The sequence below is a fragment of the Oenanthe melanoleuca genome, unplaced genomic scaffold (assembly GCF_029582105.1).
Source record: "Oenanthe melanoleuca isolate GR-GAL-2019-014 unplaced genomic scaffold, OMel1.0 S305, whole genome shotgun sequence".
Classification (NCBI taxonomy): Eukaryota; Metazoa; Chordata; class Aves; order Passeriformes; family Muscicapidae; genus Oenanthe; species Oenanthe melanoleuca.
This window is the reverse complement of record NW_026612954.1, coordinates 4,358-23,714: the sequence shown is the minus strand read 5'-3', so window position 1 is coordinate 23,714 and position 19,357 is coordinate 4,358. Positions and strand designations below refer to the sequence as shown.

Below are 19,357 nucleotides of genomic sequence, written 5' to 3'. Positions count from 1 at the left end.
ATAAACTAATCTAGGTTTCAGGATAATATAAATGTTCTTACTCAGTCATTTCATCCATTGCATTATTTTTTCTGCAAGAACTGCTATTTAAAAATCTCAACACAAAGCATTTTCAATACCTCATTGAGCTTGGTTGATGCTAATTTTGCCTGCTTCCCTCTTTGAAGGATTCAAGTTTACTGGGCTCTTGACCCACAGATAATCTTGCAGGTTAACTTCAAGAAGAGATTAATGACCATGTTCTCGTCTTGATTAAGAACTGAACACAACATCTTCCTTTCAGCACAACTTTCCAACAGTAAGCACCTCCCTCACAATCTCTAACACACTCTCCCATGCACTCAAACAGTCAGGAATAAACAAGAAAACGAACCCTTGCAAACTGCTTCTCTTGAAGCACAGGTGTCAACTATCAAATGCATGGACATTTTATACAGAATTTTGAGGATAAGAGCTTATACTAATTTGTTTTGTTTAGGTTTTTTTCCTACTACTAGTATAGCATTAAAGATCCCTGTAGTGCTTTAACAGTTTGCATCTCATACAGTTGGAAGTCCTCTGCTCTACTTACTATTACTGTATACAGTACATCCTTGTACTTTACTTCTTTTTGGTATATACAGTATTTCAAGTTCAACTGAGGTGTCATTATCAAACATCTAGAGATTGAATATATGGTACCAGACAACGAAAGAACACATCTCATAAAACAGAACGTACAAATAATTTTCACAGTTCTAACAAAAGAAGGTCATACATAAAAATGTCACAAATAGCCCAGTACATAGCATGATTCAACATAATATTAAGTCCAGCTAATAGTATCACATATTAAGGGCCAAATTCTGGCTCAATGTGCAGTTGAAGCCTAAACAGATGTTTAGAGAAAATAATGTAAAGCCAACCTGTAGTGTTATATTGGTAATGATACCATTTGTTAATCTACCTAAGATTTTTGGCCTGAAGTATGTACCTAACTTGTGCTACAGAAGGAACACGTAGCCAGTGGTATTTGGCTCCTGTCCTAGGACATGTCTTCATGGATTTGTCATGACCAAGGGCACTGGAGGCAGAGGAGCAGTCTTCCTTCTGGGTATGACAGTTTTATCTACTGTTCTGCCAGAATTTGGCCAAGAGTTCAAAATCCTGTACATCTTATTCAGTAGTCCCACTGAAGTCAATGGAACCTTTTTTGTGAGTAAGATGAAAAGGATTTGGCCCCCAAAGTTTTTAACCCTTTAAGTAGTTAGAGAGAAGTTTCATTGCACTTAGCCCATCATTCTTAAATAATTTACTACTCAAAAACAAGATGGTTGTTGATGTATATGAAGTGCTAGCTCATAAACAGGAAAGCATGTAGCAATTTACGCTGACTAGTCATGGCATTTTGGAAACTGAATTCCTAAAGGGGAAAAGAGACACTTGCATATGACAATTCCATCCATTGTCTGTTTGAGGCCATAACAGTTGCTTTTCCAATTTATAAACACAACCTTATGGGTACCTTATAAAAACTAAGTAACTACACCATGTATACAGTTATAATTGAATGTGTACAGGTGTCTTCATTGAACTGGATGGATAAAAAAATTTACAAAAATTTTGGAACAGATGGTTATTTCTAAAGAACTTCTTAAATGCATTCATATGGAACATGTGGTCTTGACTTGGGAAAAGAGAATTTTTTTCTCTCCTTCAGGAAAAGCTTTTGGTGACTATGGGCAAGAACAGAATTTTCATACTTAAAGTAATATTACTCTGTTACTCTGTTCTGCATTTGTTATTATTTGAGTTGCACAGAGTAGAGGATAACTATATGCCAATTAAATTAATCAAAATTATATGACAGTGCTCCTCTGACCACAAGTCATTTGTGGCAGTATATTCTAATAACATGCAGCACTCAAAAATACAATTTGAAATTTAAAACTGTGTAGTCAGGATCCGAATATGAACTCTAAGTTGGAACTGGAAAACAGGACTGAGTACCATGGAGCTTAATCCCAACCGACAGAGTGAATTACTTCCTCTCCAATACCGCGTCAAAGAGCTTGGGTCATGAAAGTGCTTGTCTCGACAACATCTGCACTGACAGACAATTTTATAGTGTTCCCTTTTTGCAAATGAGATAAAAAATTTGTCTGCCTCAAAAGCGTTGCTAAGAGCATGGCTTTTCATTGGCACCAAAGCCTGGAGGTGTCAATGATAATCTGAGGAAACTGAATGTGAATTAGTTAAGGTGAGTGCCCTTCTGGTTATATTAAACAATTTTAATTCCTTGTATTCCCTCTTTCCTCCCCAAAGGAAGGATGTAGACGTTTTGTGCTGATGTAGACATTTTCTGCTGACAGCAGTCCCTTTGTATCAAATCCTCACAGGACATGATGGGCTGCATATCCCTTTGGCTATGGGAATAGGATTAGCTTTCATGCTTAATTCCCCCACTTCATGCTGAAATCAGGAAGAAAAGTTGGAAGGTAAACTAAGTTGAGTGAAGACTCCACTCTATTCACGGGGAAAACTTCAACACAAAGAGTGTTAGTCGAGCCTTTGGAATAATATTAATGAAATCTCCATAAAAAGGGCTGTAATGAAGGCTGCAGAAGGAGATGCATAATGATATGCCCAGGAGAAGATTACTTTGGGTGTTGTTGTGCCTACACCTGGCAAGAAAGGTATTAAGGTATCTCTTTGTTTCTACTGTTTTCCTCACAAATTCAAAAGGACAGATCCTGAAGTCTTTATTCCATCTTTGTTCCTCACTCCACTTGTTATTTGCTGGAGTAATGTAAGGGGGTTTGCTCTGTGCATCTTCCCCATGTTCAGATGCCATTAGCCCTTGGTGTCTCCTGGCATGAACTCAGCTTCCAGGTTTTTCCACCTGGAATGAGAGGGGTGTCTCCTGGCCTGAGGAGGAGGGTGAGGTGATGTTCCTTGGTGTGCACAGAGGCCAGGAGAGCTCCCCACGTAGCCCCTTGGGGCTGGCCTGTAGTGCTTAGGGGAGCTAAAGTATTTTGTGGATTCAGATCTCGAAAGCCATGTCACAGCATATAAGAATTAAAGGGCTTCATGACAGAAGATAAGGAACTCTTCCTACCTTCTGAAGGAAAAAATGCTTTGAGAAGTTTCTCTGAATACCATTGCCCCAAAAGGAAAGCATGCACATGCTATGTGTGGTATTTTTGGTTTACCTTTTTCCCTCTTCTGTTTGTGAAAATAGAAAAGAACAAAACTGACCAATTTTATGATGACATGGCACATTTCAGATCTATATTGAGATTTATTACTAGTAATATTTGACTTTCATTTGGGGTTCCTAAAGTGTTTAAAACTTAGTATTAAAAAGCCTCATAACAATCTTCTGAAGCGAGTTTATCTCAGTTTTACAAGTAAGGAAACCAAGGCATAAAGAAATTAAATTATTTGCCACAGATAGTATAGTAAGTCAGTGCCAAAGTCAGGAAGAGAATGAAATTCTGTGGTTATGGGTTAACTCTCTTTTCTTGCTAAGAAAATTTATCTAATCCCTAATGTGCTGTTTCATGCCACCTGTAGTAAAGTTCATGAAAACTGGCCAGTTTGCACTGTTATAAAGCACATTTGCAAGGCCAATTATTTTTTTTTTCCATATAAGCACAAAAATTCTACTTAAAGGGTTAATAATATTCCTGTGCTGGTAAACATGTTTACTTATTGCTGGTTAGACCTGTCTTTAGATACTGACTGGCACAGAAGAGACTGAGCTGGCCCTGGACTCCCTCGTCTTGGTGTTGGGCATGGATATAGTACAACAAGATACGCCCACAGTGGCCTCAGGCAGCTCATCTTCCTCTGTCCATTCATTGAGATCTGGGTTATAGCACTGAATGCATTTCTTGTACTTTTTCTCTATTTCATTCCAGCCACCCACCAGGTAAATTTTCCCGTTGAGGGTGGAGGCGCCGGCCGTGCTAACCCCGGTTTGAAGTGGCGCCACGTAATTCCACTGGCCCGTGTAGGGGCTGTAACGCTCCACAGGCAGGACATCCACCCTCTCTGCTCGCGCCCCCAGCTGAGACCCCCCCATGACATAGACCCTCTCCAGAAGGGACACTGCGCAGTGCCAGCCCCTGGGGGTGCTGAGGCTGGCCTTATCCTGCCAGCTGTCCTTGCTGGGGTCGTACATGCACACCGAGCGAGAGTAAGCGTTGTTGATGTAACCTCCCGTCACCAGGATCTGCCCGTCCACCACGGCGCTGGCGTGGCAGCACCTGGGCACCTCCAGCGGGGCCTTCATCTGCCACTGGTTAGTGGCAGGCACGTAGCACTCCACGGAGGAGAGGCAGCCCTCCGAGTTGCGGCCGCCCACTGCGAAGAGGAGCCCGTTGAACACGCTCAGGCTGAAGTGGGTGCGCCGCTGATTCATGCTGGCCAAGTGAATCCAGCTGTTGAAACGAGGGTCGTATCTGAAAGGATTAACAAAAGAAGGTAACAGTCTTATTTACTGCTCTGCTAAATTATACAGGACTCCTATGCCACTGCTGCAAGAGCAAAGTTGCTAGAATTTCAGTTAGTTATTTAGCCTATTAAAATTCAGCATAATGAAACTGGTATTCCTGATTAAATTTCAAAATAAATTTAGGTTTTGATTGGAGAAAAACTATTTTTGTATCATTCAAACCTGGTATTTATTATTTTAATGAAGTACATCTGACTCTTCTGTAATTTGATTTGTACAATAATCTCATTAGAATACTGGGAAGAGATACTTTCAAGACACAACAGAAATTTTAGAAGTTCTTTTGCAATTTACACCCACAGCAAAGATGTCTAAATTTACTCAGAGAATTTCAAAAAACTTTAGGTGGTGGTTTACACTTGCATCCTCTTAGTGCTTTCTAAATGGTGAATATGCTTTCCTTGCCACTCCCATGGAGTAAGTTTTATGTTGAAAGAGCACCTGTGCCTTCTAACACCATTCCTATCTGAAATAACATTCTTTGTCCTTGACATTTAAATGAGCAACTTTGAAATAGGAAATAACAAATTATCACTCCTGAAGATGCTGAGTGAGGTACATTAGTGGATCCCCACACTTCTGTTGCATGCTAAGAGAATCACATGAGAAAAAGACTGTGGGAAAGTAAATACTAATTGTCATTCAGCATTGTTATCTGCAAGTCCACAGACATACTGATGTGACTTGACATGCTCAAGGTTAAGGGCACAACAAGGATTCCCCCAGCTCCTCCCTGCAACAAAGGCCTGCACTGAGGACACAACTCCTTGGGACAATGTGAGGTATGGCTTAAAGGCAGAAGGTCAAGAGAACAGATATTTTTCTGACAAAGTAGATTACACAGTAAAATTGATCTAGAGAATGTTCCTCATTCATTAACTTTGTGTCCTTGTTGATGTCCTCAGGAGAAGCTGACTGTTCCTTCTGGGAGCAGAAAAGGAAGTACTTGCAGGACTGTGGCTGTGTAATGCCATTGCATGCCCACAGTCTGTCAGTAGATAAAAGACAGATAAAAGTTTTCCCACCTCCAGCCTTTGCTTCAAGCTACTGCCACCTTTTAGGCTGAACTATTTAAAAACTACTACCACCCATGTGACACTGCATGTTAGTGTATGCTCTCTTCTGACCTTGCTATCACCAGTGCAGTCTCGGATGACCACAGATAGGAACTGCAATATTTTAGAAGAGAGGTATTGTATGGGGTACACTGTAAAAGACAGCCTTCAAGCAATGGTACCGCTGTTTCTAAACTCTTAATAATAAAAAATAAAGAATTCAATAGAAAAGCTGTTGAAAATATGGTGAATAGGAAGTGAAGGCTATAATATCTAAAAGGTGTTTTTCCAAACTTTCTGTGAGGCATCAAAAAGCATCAAAAGGCATCTCCTTAGAACATGCCATGACTTCCTATTTATGTTTCTATTTTCTTTGCTTTGAATAAGTTCTCTCATTTTTCCTCACTTCTCAGTGTGAATGAGTAACAAATTTTTTGTATAACTCCAGTTGTATATTTCTGTTCATTTAAAGTTTAATATAGAATAGCATCTATACCTCCCCTACATTGTCCCCTTTCTCTTTATCCAAGTGGTTCATGTTGCAGGACACAAACCAGCTTAGTCTTATCTACCTGCCTTCTGTGGAATAGATACCTCCATCCCTTTAAAAGAAATAGCAGTTACCTGCAGAAATTGCTGACTGCATGCTTGGCTTGGTTCCTGGCATCATTCTGGTCTTCCCCACCAGCCACATATAGAAATCCATCCATCACTGTGACACACTGATTGAAACTTTTAGCAGGCATTTCACTTAGCTTCTTCCATCCATTTTCAGGATCTCTGAATAAGACATCTCTGCTAAGAGACTTTTCTGTTAAAGCAGGGCGTCCCCCAACAGTAACTAAGACTCTGAAACCTCCACGGATCCTTGTTCTTCTGGACTGAAGTGTATTCTGGTGATAGGGAAGCAAGTGATAGTTCATGGCATCCACTAGAAGCTTATGGCAGTCTGCATCTTGCATCATTCTTGGCACAGTTTGAACATAATTGACAAGGTCTTGGGCTGAGATGGTACCAAAACGAATGTTACTTAAGAGATTGGCAGCAAACTTTACTCTTTTTTGGTCAAATTCCAGCCATTTTATTGCAATCTGGAATGCTACAATTTCAGAAGGCAACTGTAAGTCATCATCTGCAAGAAGTTCATTAATCTGATCAAAAGTAAGTTTAAGGAACTGATCAGTTTCTGAAAATTCAATGAAGTTGTCTTTAATAAATTTGTGTGCTGCTTCCTTGGTTGTTTTTAGTCCATATGTTTCTGCAATATTGGCAATGTACATACAGTTCTCAACACTGATTTCTTGGACTAGAAAATCACAGCACATCTTTGTAAGGGTGTGAATCTGTAGATAAATTGCTGTGGAAATAATACTACCTATTGTGTAAAGCGAGAGAGTAAGTTTTCCAGTGTAAGCATAGGTGATCACAGTAGCTAGACCCACCGGGGACACATCATTGAGGTCCACTCTTTGAGTGGATGGATCTTTCTTTAAGATGTTGTGAAAGTATTCACTGCTTGAAGCCATCACTACTTTATGAACATTGAATGATTTGGTTTTGGTACTGATAGTCAAGTCACAAAGGAAATTTTCTTGTCTCATTTTGCTTAGACCTTCCAAGAAGTTTGGGCAGTATGATGGGTCAGAAACCTCAGAGGAGATGCAGCTGAAACCATTTCCTCCTTCCAAGAGTCCATTCAAGCCATTTAGTTTACTGAGGGGGCCGTCTTCCACAATGATAGTTGTTTCATTGATATCTGCTTTGTTCTTTTTCACATTCTTCTTCTTAGGGGCCATGACTGCAATGAAATATTACAGCCAAGCACTTGCTAAAAATAAAATGAAACACCACAGTTGTGAAATTTAATAGCTATGTGATTATGCAACAAATCTAACCTTTGTCAATACATATAATGACACAAAACCAAACATACAGGATAATCTGTCTTCCTAAGTTCTAGGTTGCAGTATGGCTACTTATTAATAGCAATCAATACTCCAAAGTGAAGAATATACCTACACGTAATTCAGTAATTTCTTTTTTGTTTTAATAACAAGATCATAAATTAACATTCCCTTGTTATCGCCACATTCAGAAAGTTAAATTCTCTAAATGGGTTTGCCAGAGTGTAAAATTTTGTATATATTTGTTTAAATCAGACAGATTCTAGACCTGAATTCATTAACCTGAAGCTAGGAAAAATACAGGCCCCCAGTTTTGTTCATCCTTACTCCAGGGCTGCTACAGACTACAGGTGAGTTCAGAACATGAACAGGAAATATTAAGACTGAGAAAAATTCTAAGGAAACAAAAAACAGATGGGACATAAAGAGAAAGAGGATTTTAATATGATGTCATACTGATTTTACATTTAGGTCCAGCTCCAAACTGCTTCCAGGTTTTTGTAACTTTTGATTTTATAGAGTGACAGTGCTCTATTTCCTGTGTCAGATGCACAAATACTTTCTGCTCATAGCATACACTGATTGCTCTTCAGTATCAGTAATTTGAAATCTATAATGCTACTTCCAGGATTTTGTGCAGATTTAGGGAGAAGATTTAAAAAAATGTCACACAAACTCTATCAGGATGTGTTATTTTAAACAAGTTCTGCATATGGGAAGGTAAGAATCAGTCCCATAGTTATCTTGGAAAATATTTTTATATAAATTATATAAATATATATATATATAAATAGAAATATATATATAAATATATAAATTATATATAAAATTTTATATGTCAGCTGTAAGAGTTCTTAATGAAATAAAGAGCCACTTTTTGTCAAATGTGATGTGAGAGAGCCTCTAGTAACAAAGGAATTACTTCAAACAAATATATGTATGTGCAAATATACTTGAAGGAAAGCACTGATCTTCAATAACTCAATTTAAACAGAATTGTGGAGATCAGCATTCAGATAGATTCAAACATAGCATTTATCTCCAGTGTATCCACTGATTTTAAAACAATTTGCACATGCTAATTTTCTTTGTGATCCTTGCAGTCATGAAAACTCGAACATGAAAAAATGCTAATTAATGATAAATCAAATGACTGGTTTATTGTAGATAACTAAATAAAAAGACTTCAGTAATATTTCAATCTAGAATCTCAGCACATCATTTCTTCCTTAAGCACACAGCATGTAACAAAATGGTAATTTAATTATAGAAAGGAATGGTTGCTGCCTGCGAGCACCAGCGGATTTTTGCTGCTGCTGCTGGGTCCGGCCGTGTGCGGAGCAGGCAGGAGAGGGCCATGTGTGCCCAGAGTGTCAGTGTCAGCCTGTGCTGACGTGAGCTGTGATCCCTGATATGCCAGTGTGCCAGTGCAGGGTCAGCTGCTCCCGGCTCCTTGCTCCGGCTGCATTCCAGGAGCTGCATCTGTTGAGACCTATCAGTCACCTCCCAGAATAGCAACCTCCCAGCAGCTTGCCATTTTAAGACAGATTCAGTTGAAGGTATAGCTGGGTGTTTTAGAATACTTGGCTGTTTAACACAACTTTTGTTGCAAAAACCCTCTGATGTTGCAAGTGTCGCGTATATTTGTTGGCACGGAAAAAAAGCGAAACAAAACTTTTAGATAACTTTGTATGTTATACACATAATTATAGCTTTGCATATTAATAGTCACAATTTTAAAGTTGGAGAGGGCATATTCTTTTGGAAGCCTTATATGTTGTTCTAAGTATTTTTAGAGACTTGTAACTTAAAAATTTTAATACATGTAGCACTTAATGTTTATTGCCTCATTGCCTCATTGCAGAGCTCATTTAAATACAACATTTTAAGCTCTCTGTTAAAAAATGCTTAGTCTCCAAAGTTTTCTTCAGAAAAATGCTTTTTCATCAGCAGAAATTTCACAAGCTAGCTTAGTGTACATGCACTGCAAGTGATGGGACATGCAAATCTACTGAAACAAATCAAACAATCCTATTATAAAACCAAGTTACTGAACTTTGAAAACCCGGAGGGATTTGGTTTTCTATGATTGTATGCTTTCACCTACTTTATTTTAGCTTAAGTACTAGTCATGCCAAAGGACACTTGGGGTCCCAAAACAGCGCATTATACCAGCCAGCCTCCCCCCTGCTTTGAAATACCACCTTCTAAAAACTATCAAAGTGAGGAGTTAAAAACCTCTTACCCTCCTCAGAAAGATACTGTTCCAGAGCTGTCCGTGAAAATGCCTCTTCCTTGGAAAATACGAACACAAAAAGAGAGGAATTGTGGGGAAAAAAGAGTGAGAAAGATCAGAGGCCACTTAAGTCCCAGCTCCCTGGTTTTCAGTGAGGCACTTCTCTGTCACAGTGAGCGAGAGAGCCCGGAGCCTGGGCTCGGGTGCTCTTTAAAATGACCCCTCCTCTCCATGCCTTGCTCCCTGCCTCTGCCCAGCCAGGGAGCTCAGCTTCCCTGGGCTGCCTGGCCACTGGAAATCAGGAGGACAAGCCTGGATCCTGCAAATGCACAGGTACAGGGGAGGAAAGGGAGGGGAAGGCGAAGGTAACTACAGCAGGTATTAACTGCCTCAGGTAAGTCCAGGGTGAACCACTGGGTTCCCCAGCTCCCAGCTGGGAGCCTGGGCAAAAGCCCTATGGTTAGGGAGGGGCACAGGTTTAGACTGAACGTAAGGAAGACAATTTGTGATGAGGGTGGTGAGGCACTGGAACAGGAGGCCCAGAGAAGCTGTGGATGCCCCATCCCTAAAAGTGTTCAAGGCCAGGTTGGATGGAACTTTAAACAACTTTGTCTAGCAGAAAACGTCCCATGGCAGGAGGGTTGGAACTACATAGTCTTTGAAGGTCTCATCAAAACCCATTCTATGATTATTATTATTCTGTGACCTAAAATATCCCACAGAAAACACCATGGGAAAGCTGGCACTTTACACTTTCTTGGATTTTCCTTGCTTAACTCCAGGCAGAGGAAAGGAGACCAGCTGATGGGGATTCAGTCATGTTCTGTCTTGTGGAGTTACATCACTGCTTCCATAAAGACTTGCCTCAGCTTTTAAAGATTATGGCTCACCTCCTGATATATTTTCAGAGATGTGAACTTTGATCTTCTGCCTCTCAAGTGTGTATCCTAACTTGGAGGTTATACTGTACACTGGAATAATTTATCTCCACATCCTTGACAGGCAACCTCAGAAATAATATAAACCTCCACAAACCTCCACATCCCAGAAGAATTTCATCCCATGGGAGAGATAAAAAGAGTTCAAGTGTCTGCATGGGAAGGGAAGAGTACTGGGGGAAGTGGAAGTCTGAGAACAGGACAATTTTCTATTGGCTGTGCTTTGTATAATCTTAATCATACAGATTTATTTGGCTGCCTTCAGGCTCAGATGAGCTTTTACAACTGCTGCAAAGTAACATTTGTCATTTTGAACAAAAGGGCATCACTTTGTGGGTGGAGATACAAAGCATCACAAGGTAAGAATGAAAAAACAGAATAGGAAATTAAGAGTCAGTAAATTGTGAGAAATGAGAGAGTAAAGGAGAGGGATATAAGGCTCAGCCCTCCCAACAGCAACAAGTTAACCAGCTTTCCTTTTGAAAAATAGGGCCATAGGTATGAAAACCTATGGACAAAGACTCATTTTCATAGAATCATGGAATACCAGGTTGGAATGATACCAAGCATCACCTGGTCCCACCTTTCTTGGCAAAAGCACTGTCTTGACAATGTAGCCCAGCACCCTCTTCAGGCAAATCTTACAACAAATCTTCCAGCCTTGGGGAATCAATCACTTAGCTCCCTGGGGAGATCATATTCTCATTGTGAAAAATTTTCCTCTTGTGTCAAATCATAATCTCCTCAGGAGTAATTTGTAGCCATCCCCTTCATCTTTTCCTTGTGATTTCCTTTAAAAAGGGAGTCTCCATCTACTAAGTTATGGTTTGACACTGGCCCAACACCAGGCACCCATGAGAGTTGCTTGCTTACCCTCCTCTGCTACAGCTGGGCAGAGGAGAGAGAAAAAATAACCAAGGTTTCATTAGTGAGATAAGGACTGGGAGAAATATTTCAAGGGCAAACCAGGCTCAACTTAAAGTTGCAAAGTGAATTTATAACTAACAAAATCAGAGGATGATAATGAGATATAAAATAAGCCCATAAACACTGTTCTCCGCCTGCCCCCCCAGCCCCTCCCTCCTTCCCACCAACAGTGCAGGGAGACAGGGCATGGGCGTTTTTGGTCAGTTCATCACCAAGACTTTCTTCTGCAACTCTGGGAGAGCAGTCCTTCCCCTGTGAGACCACGGGATCCCTCCCATGGGAGAAGTCCTCACAAACCTGCTGCAGTGAGGGTCACTCTTCCATGGGGTGCAGTCCTCCAAGGACAGCCTGCTCCAGCCTGGAAGCAGGGACCTCTCTCCATGGGTATCCCATTGGATCACAGCCTCCCCCAGATATCCACCTGCTCTGGCATGGGATGGGCTGTGGTGGATCTCTCCATCCCCCATGGATCCCCAAGGGCTCTGGGTGGATCTCTCCATCCCCATGGATTCCATGGGCTGTGGGTGGATCTCTGCATCCCCCATGGATCCCCATGGATCAGGGCATAGCTGACTCACCATTGTCTCACCACAGCCTGCAGAGGAATCTCAGCTCTGGTGCCTGGAGCTCTTCCTCTCCTCCTTCTCCACTAACCTTTGGTGTCTCCATGTTGTTTCCCTCACACATTCCCACCTCCTCCTCTTCATGGACTTTTAGAAGCAAAAACCTGTGACTTTGTTTTATTTTTGTTCTTAAATATGACACAGAGGTGCTACCAGCCTCTCTCATTGGCCCAGCTTTGGCCAGCAGCATGTCCACCTTCAGAGCCATCAGGGACTGGCTCTGCTGGACATGGTGGAAGCTTCCAACAACTTCTCACAGGACCCATCTTTGTGCCCTCCAGGCTACCAGAAGCCAGCCTGTGCCAAACCAATACATTTGTGTTTTTTTCCTCCCATGTAGATTCCTACTGCCTCAAAAATACCACTAACTAAAGCATTAATTTGTCGGATGACATCTATAATCACCTTAACACATTTCAATGTATTCTAATTTACCAGGTCAATCTAAATATAAAATTACTTACATTAACAACTATCTTTAAGATTTGAAGCTTTACATTAATAGATCAATTCTAATGATTTTTATGCAAAGAATTTATTTTTCACTGTGCTACACTTATTTGAAGAACTTGTAATATATTAGGTCTTGTAGATAGAACAAGCACATTTCTAAAACAGTACTATCAAACATATATCAGTGAACCATAATTACTCAGTGTTCCCTTTTCTATCAGCTCATGCCCAGACTTCTACCAATTTTCATAATTTTAAGATGCCCTAAAAGGGCAACCTTTTTCAGAGAAAGATTATTTCTTTCTTTTGTTAGCTTTCAGTTAGTTGAATTTTGGTGGTTTTTTTTGTTTGTTTGGTTTTGTTTTGTTTTGTTTTGTTTGTTTTTTTGGTTTTTTTTTCATAAAGAGGACAATTGTCCTCCAGAATGAACATAATAATGAACTATCATAATATGTAAAAAATATTTTTCTAATTTTCCTATCTTTAAAATTTAATAGCACATTGTAAAAGAAATTTAATTCTTATTCAGTCTCTATGAATGTGTTTCCATCATTCTTATAAGATTCACTGTTGAAAAAACAACAAAAGCAGCCATGGAGAAGCATCCTTACTGAAAAGACAAAACTAAGTTCTAATTTCCAAAAAATACTGAACGTGCTTTGAGCTGGGCTGTATAGAGATAACCATCTTGTGGGGACTGAGTCATATAGTTCTGAAACTTTGGTTCTATGTTAGGATAAGGCCCACAAAACCGTGAGTTACTTGGTCTTTGAGATCAGAGGACAACTGATGGCATCCTTGGATATTGTGTGGCACACAAGCTGGTCTTGGAAGTAGTCTTTCTCATTCTGCATTAATTAGCACACAATGAAGTATTTTAGAAGTAACTAATACCAGGATCCAAGATCATTTTATATTTGCATAATGCAGATCCTGTATCTATATAATTTACATAATACAAGTTTTAAAAATCAAACTTTGATTTTATATGCTTTTTAATTTTTAGATACTCAATATTGTTTCCCTCATACCTTGAAAATATCATGTTCTTTTGGATTATTTCCTTTCAAATGACATGGAACTTAATTCCTATAAAATATGTTTATATTGACTGAAGTTCTTGCAATCAGATTATTGTCTTCTCACTTTAAAGAGGGAGTAACACATTTTTTAAAGTACCTTCAGCCACTCAAGATGTATCCTTTTAGGTATGAGTGAATCTTGGGGAAAAATAATTTATTTTCTTCATAATCAATTGGTCTATATGAGTGACTAAGGACAATACTATCAATTCATGCAGCAGTAGCAGGTAATGAAGTAATGTTTTAACACTTTAGGGGTAAAAAGTGGAAACTTTTCACGAGATTTGTTCTCAGACTAATGAACAAAACCAACTGTTATTATTTGCTCTATGTGCATGGTTCAGAATCAACAATAGGGAAAGTTTTTTTGTCAGGAAAGACAGGCCTTTAAGCAATTATAACCATCTCTTCCAATTCATGCACAATAATTACTGCACTCTTTCTGGAAACGGAAAGCCTGATGTTTGAAGTCAACATGCTCTGATTTGTTGGTGGCACTCAAGTGTCACACCCATGGCCATGTACCTTGGCCAGCTAAAGATGTTAACAAAACTCAGGCTCAGCTCTAGATCATGACTGTTTTGTTTGCTCAGATCACTTTGTTTATGCTCAGCCAAAACCCACACATCTCAAACCCCAAATTTAGTTCTCTACAATAAATAGTTAGAAAAATATCTTAAAATGCACTAATCTGAATGTATTGGGTAATCACACCAGTAATGACTTTAGGAAGGATGAAATTCCTCAGACAGACAGGAGGTAACTATGAAAGCATACTGAATTTCAGTGGGAACTGCAGTCTTTTCAAAAAAGAGATGGAAAATAAATGTGTTTCTTTTTAAAGCTGCTGAATAAACGTAAAAACAACATTGTTAGGAACAAATGCAAGGGCTTGATTTCACAGAGTTGGCTCTGAGGAACTGTGCTCAGCAAGGCACCCAATCCCAGTGGGTCACTCAGACCTCCCCCTCTACTTGATCATTTGCTCCCACCTCCTTGTCTAGTTTTGCCCAACCAAGCCTCCTTGATCCATCCCCTGACATTCTCACCAGGCTCTTCCCCTGAGCTCAATAAAGTCTATTCCTCTTTCTGGTTTCAACCTTTCCTTGGAAACTCACTAAGCACTGGCAGTAGGGCATAGGGAGGTCCTGAAAGGTGAGAAGAGAGTTCACATGCCTTCAGCAGAGCTGAAGTACAGAGCTGGGTACAACACACCCCTTGAGCATGTACTGTCAGAACAACTTTTGGAGCTACATTTGTGTGTATGTCAACCCTGCTTCTTCCTAAGAGGAGTCACACATCCATGCCAAACAAACAAATCCTTGTAATAATCAGCATTGACTGCAGTTTTGAAGGACTGAGTAAATTTGGAATTCTTTCCTCTTGACAGTTATGACAAGCAATACAAAAAATGCTTCAGTTAGGTCTGGGATAAAAATATTTTTCTTGTTCTAGGAAAAATTTGGTATTTTAAATATTGTCTTTGCTGTCATGAAATCACAATCTTTCAGAACAATCAGGCAGCAAGAACATCTTCCTCATCTCAGGAAATCCAGTAGTTTGATAATTAGGCTTTCAAGCAACATATGGGAATTCCAGCTTCAATCACAGAATCTGTATGACCATCTGATCTTCAATTTCCCCACTCAATAATGACTTTAATCATAATGACTTTAATAATAATCAAGATTCCTTCTGCATAAATGTCACTTTGTATAAATAATATTGTACTATTTGGGCCAGAAAACTGAAGAGTAACTAGTTGTGAATGCCCTATTTTAAGGTAGAGGTGATAAAGTCTCTACATACTGTGAAGATGAGTTACTTATTTCTGTAAAATGAAAGCATGAGTATGGTAACTGGAGAGACAGTCTGCATCAGGGACCTGGATTTATTTTTTCCATTTCCAACCTACACTACCTACTGTATTGCCCTATAATCTATTTTGGTTTCTCTACTGATGAACTTGCTATAAATTGTGCCAAGCTGTAATAAGATCTATATTGCAAGAGCAGTAATCCTAACACGCAAACTTTTGCCTACTAAAAATTCCATTGTAGCTCAGACTGCATGTACTTTTTTTTTTAACACTTCCCTCAAACACCACTTTAGAGAGTGAAAGGTGCTATGTGTAACTATTTTCATTACATCGATAGTAACTTCACAGGGAATTCTGCAAACACACATTTTTAGGAGGGAGTCTTACAAGCACATGCTCAGCCCCTGCGAGCTCCATGGCAGAGATCTCGTTTCAGGTGCGCAGTACACACAGCACCAAAGCAGACTGATTCCCCGTCATAAGCTTTTTAGTTAATCCATGGGAGAGCCCTGCTGAAAGCTGCAGGGCTCAAAAGTGCTCAATCCCCTTAAAAAAATATATAAAATTTAAAAAAAAAAAAAAAAGGAAAACGTTCGTCAGGACTGCAGCGGGCTGACTGCGGGCGCCACAGGTTTCATGGCTCGGGCTCGCTAGCCCACCACAAGGCGCCCTTCCACAGGGAGCCTCGCTGCCACACTCAGTCTCCAGGGATGCCTCGGGGTTCCTGCAGGAAACAGGGCAGACGTGCACCAGCAAGTGGCACTGTCCGTGTCCCACCTGCCGCCCGGGGCTGCTCCCAGGCTGGCACAGCCGGCCCGCGCTGGCAGGGGCACAGCGCACGCTGGGCTGCCTGGGCAGGAGCCCCGACTCATCTCCACGGGCTCCGGCTACGCTGGGCTTCCTCCGTACCCGCCGTGCGCTCAAAGGGACTCCAGAGGGGCAGGGAAAAGCACACAGGCCGCGCTGGTATTGCTGGTGGCTGGGGAGCGAACAACCAGCCGGCCGGGAAGAACGGCCAATGGCGGCGCGGGCGCGGATACAAGAGGGCCGGGCGGCAGCGGAGGAGCCCCGGCGGCGGCGCCGAGGCTGAGGGGACGGCGCGGAGCGGCGGCGGTCCCATGGCGGAGCAGGGGCGGAGCGGCGGTGCTGCCGAGGAGGAGAAAGGGCGGAGCGGCGGCGGGGCCATGGCGGAGCAGGGGCGGAGCGGTGGCTGTGCCATGGCGGAGCAGGGGCGGAGCGGCGGCGGGGCCATGGCGGAAAGGCGGAGCGGTGGCTGTGCCATGGCGGAGCAGGGGCGGAGCGGCGGCGGGGCCATGGCGGAGCAGGGGCGGAGCGGTGGCTGTGCCATGGCGGAGCAGGGGCGGAGCGGCGGCGGGGCCATGGCGGAGCAGGGGCGGAGCGCCGCGCGGAGGGTGCGGCGGCTGCAGGAGCGGCTGCGCTGTGCGCAGGAGCACGCTGAGGTACCCGGCTCGGAGGTCAAACGCGGCAGATGCTGAGCTGTTATTTCTGTGCTCTTAAGAGCGATCCTGTGCTTCTGCTTGGTTTTTACGGCGCACATTAAAGAGGAGCGGGGACTGTTACGCCCTGCCTTGTTCTTCCTGGTCCGAGAAGGACCAGGTTGTCCAGAAACAGCCCCTGTAGGGCGGCCAGGCTGCTCAGTAGCTGCGAGGCGTAGCTGAGGGACACCTGAAGCAGGCAGAGATCAGTGGGGAGCGCGATCGGAGCAGAAGCTGTGCCGGGCACTGGAGGTGCAGAGGGGACACCCCCAGGCTGTGGGGCAGAGGGACCAAGGCACGGAGGGAACGCCCCCAGGCTGTGGGGGGCTGAGGGACCAAGGCACGGAGGGGGCAGAGGGACCAAAGCACGGAGGGGACACCCCCAGGCTGTGGGGCAGGGGGGACACCCCCAGGCTGTGGGGCAGAGGGACCAAGGCACGCCCCGCTCTCTGAGCAGCAGCCGGCACTCCCGAGGAAATGGAAGCAAAGTAGCGTATGGCAAATTGGCCTCGATGTTTTACAAAATAATAAACAATATTTGACTAAGACGGTGTATTCTAAACAGTGATGTGGTTTTTTGGTTTCTTTGATTTTTTTTTTTTTTTTAAATTCTTTTTTCAGACGGTCACATTCGCTTTGAAAATACAGGGCATTTTTACCTTGATGGGTTTCAAAGGCATTAAAACTTGATAGAAGTTTGTGGTTGGAGGCAGAGGACAGCAGTAGAAGTGGCATTGTATTTAGTAGTTGATGAAAAGCTTAGCTATTAATCATGTCTACAGTGTGCTTTCAAAGTATGTGTGTATACATAGAAGAAATACTGATTTTCATAGTCAGTTTGTCTTCTTGAATGCCTGTGATGGAGACAATATTTGTCGAAAATGCAAATACCTGTGCAGGTGCTTCTTCAGAAGTTTTAATTTGCAGTTCAATGAACCTAGGAGCTCTTCCTATACTGCAGAAATGATCAGCTATTAGAGTCTGAATTTGTTCTTGGGATTAGTGCTGATATGTTATTTGAACAAGAGGTAGGGAAGGAAAAGAAAAGAAACTATTCTCGAGTAATTAGTTTTTAAGTGAACCCAAACCAGTAAGTTTCAAAGCATTCTACTAAAGTGAAAAATGAAAACAATCTGGTTGACATGCTCATTAAGGGATGAGATACAATGTTTTTACGTAGCATAGCTTCAAATAGCTGCTGCATAAAATGGAGCTAATGGTGGTGCTGCAGCACTTCGGTCCCTGGTAAAACTGCCTGGTGAAATAGAAGTATTTGTGTGTAACAGAGCCTAAGAAGTGGCAGAGAAAGTGAGAAACTGATAGCGGTAAATTGGCAGTCATGAAAGGTACTCCTAACAGAAGTCAAATCTAATAAGAGAAATTGTGGTTAGTATCTTTATAGGCAAAGAGGAGAGTTCTAGAAATGTGTTAAAAGAATTACAAATCAATATTACAGATGTGTATGTTGGTAAGTATCATTGTTGTCAAATACTTCTGTTCCATACTGAGAATAATATACCCACTGAGCTTTCAGAGAATTGACAAAGGAAAGAACAGGTTTTGAATGATGCTTAGAGTTCTAGGGAAGGTAGAGGAAAAAAGTACCGTGCTAGTGTTAAAGGTCAGTGAAATGGTCTTCATTGGCATTGCTCATAAAGGAACACACTGAGCAGCTGCATGGTGTTAAGATGTAACTGATGCAGAATTAAAGGCTGGTGCCATGATCCATACTGCTCAGATATGTTACATTGATGTGTTCTGCCAAGTTTATCTCAAATTGTATTTGGCTGACACTAATTGTTGTAAATATATGCAAGCTTCAAGGCATTTGACTTGCTTGTGTATCATGCTGATTAGAGTAGCAGTGTCACGGCCCGATATAAAACATAAAACTGCTTTCAGTTGCACTTGCCAAAAATAAGTGCCAGACCTCATCAGGAAACAATGTTGGGTTGTGGGTTTTTGATGTTTTTTTGGGGGGTTGGAGAGTGATTATGCATCTTTTTGATGTGACTTGATGCTACTGAAATCTTCTTTAATTTAGAAGACAGCAAACACTGTAGGGAAATGCTACACATACTGAAGTAATTGGTATCAAATGAAGAGAGTCCCTTCTAGAAACCAAGTTTGATCGTGTGGTAGGCTACATTCATTTGAGCAACACATGTTTTACCATGGCTCAGTGGAAAGTCACAGCTATGAATATAGGTCACTCAGGATAGGAGACTGTATTTTGGAAACCATTGACTCAGAAAATGATTTGGAGTTCTGATGTGTTACCAGTTGAGCATGAAATTGCAGTAGAGTGCAGTGGCTTATGGAGTAA

The 19,357-nt window shown here is 41.6% G+C and overlaps 1 protein-coding gene across 1 annotated transcript; it reads right to left on the bottom strand.

Annotated features, from left to right (window-relative positions):
- Positions 1-3,612: 3,612 nt before the first annotated feature.
- On the bottom strand, positions 3,613-9,881 carry KLHL31 (kelch like family member 31). Its single transcript, XM_056516147.1, has 3 exons — positions 9,703-9,881; positions 6,178-7,381; positions 3,613-4,445 (listed from the first exon to the last, which is right to left on the bottom strand). Exons 2-3 carry the CDS (start codon positions 7,347-7,349, stop codon positions 3,713-3,715), a joined length of 1,905 nt encoding a protein of 634 aa, XP_056372122.1. The 5' UTR covers positions 7,350-7,381; positions 9,703-9,881; the 3' UTR covers positions 3,613-3,712.
- Between the last annotated feature and the right edge of the window lie 9,476 nt (positions 9,882-19,357).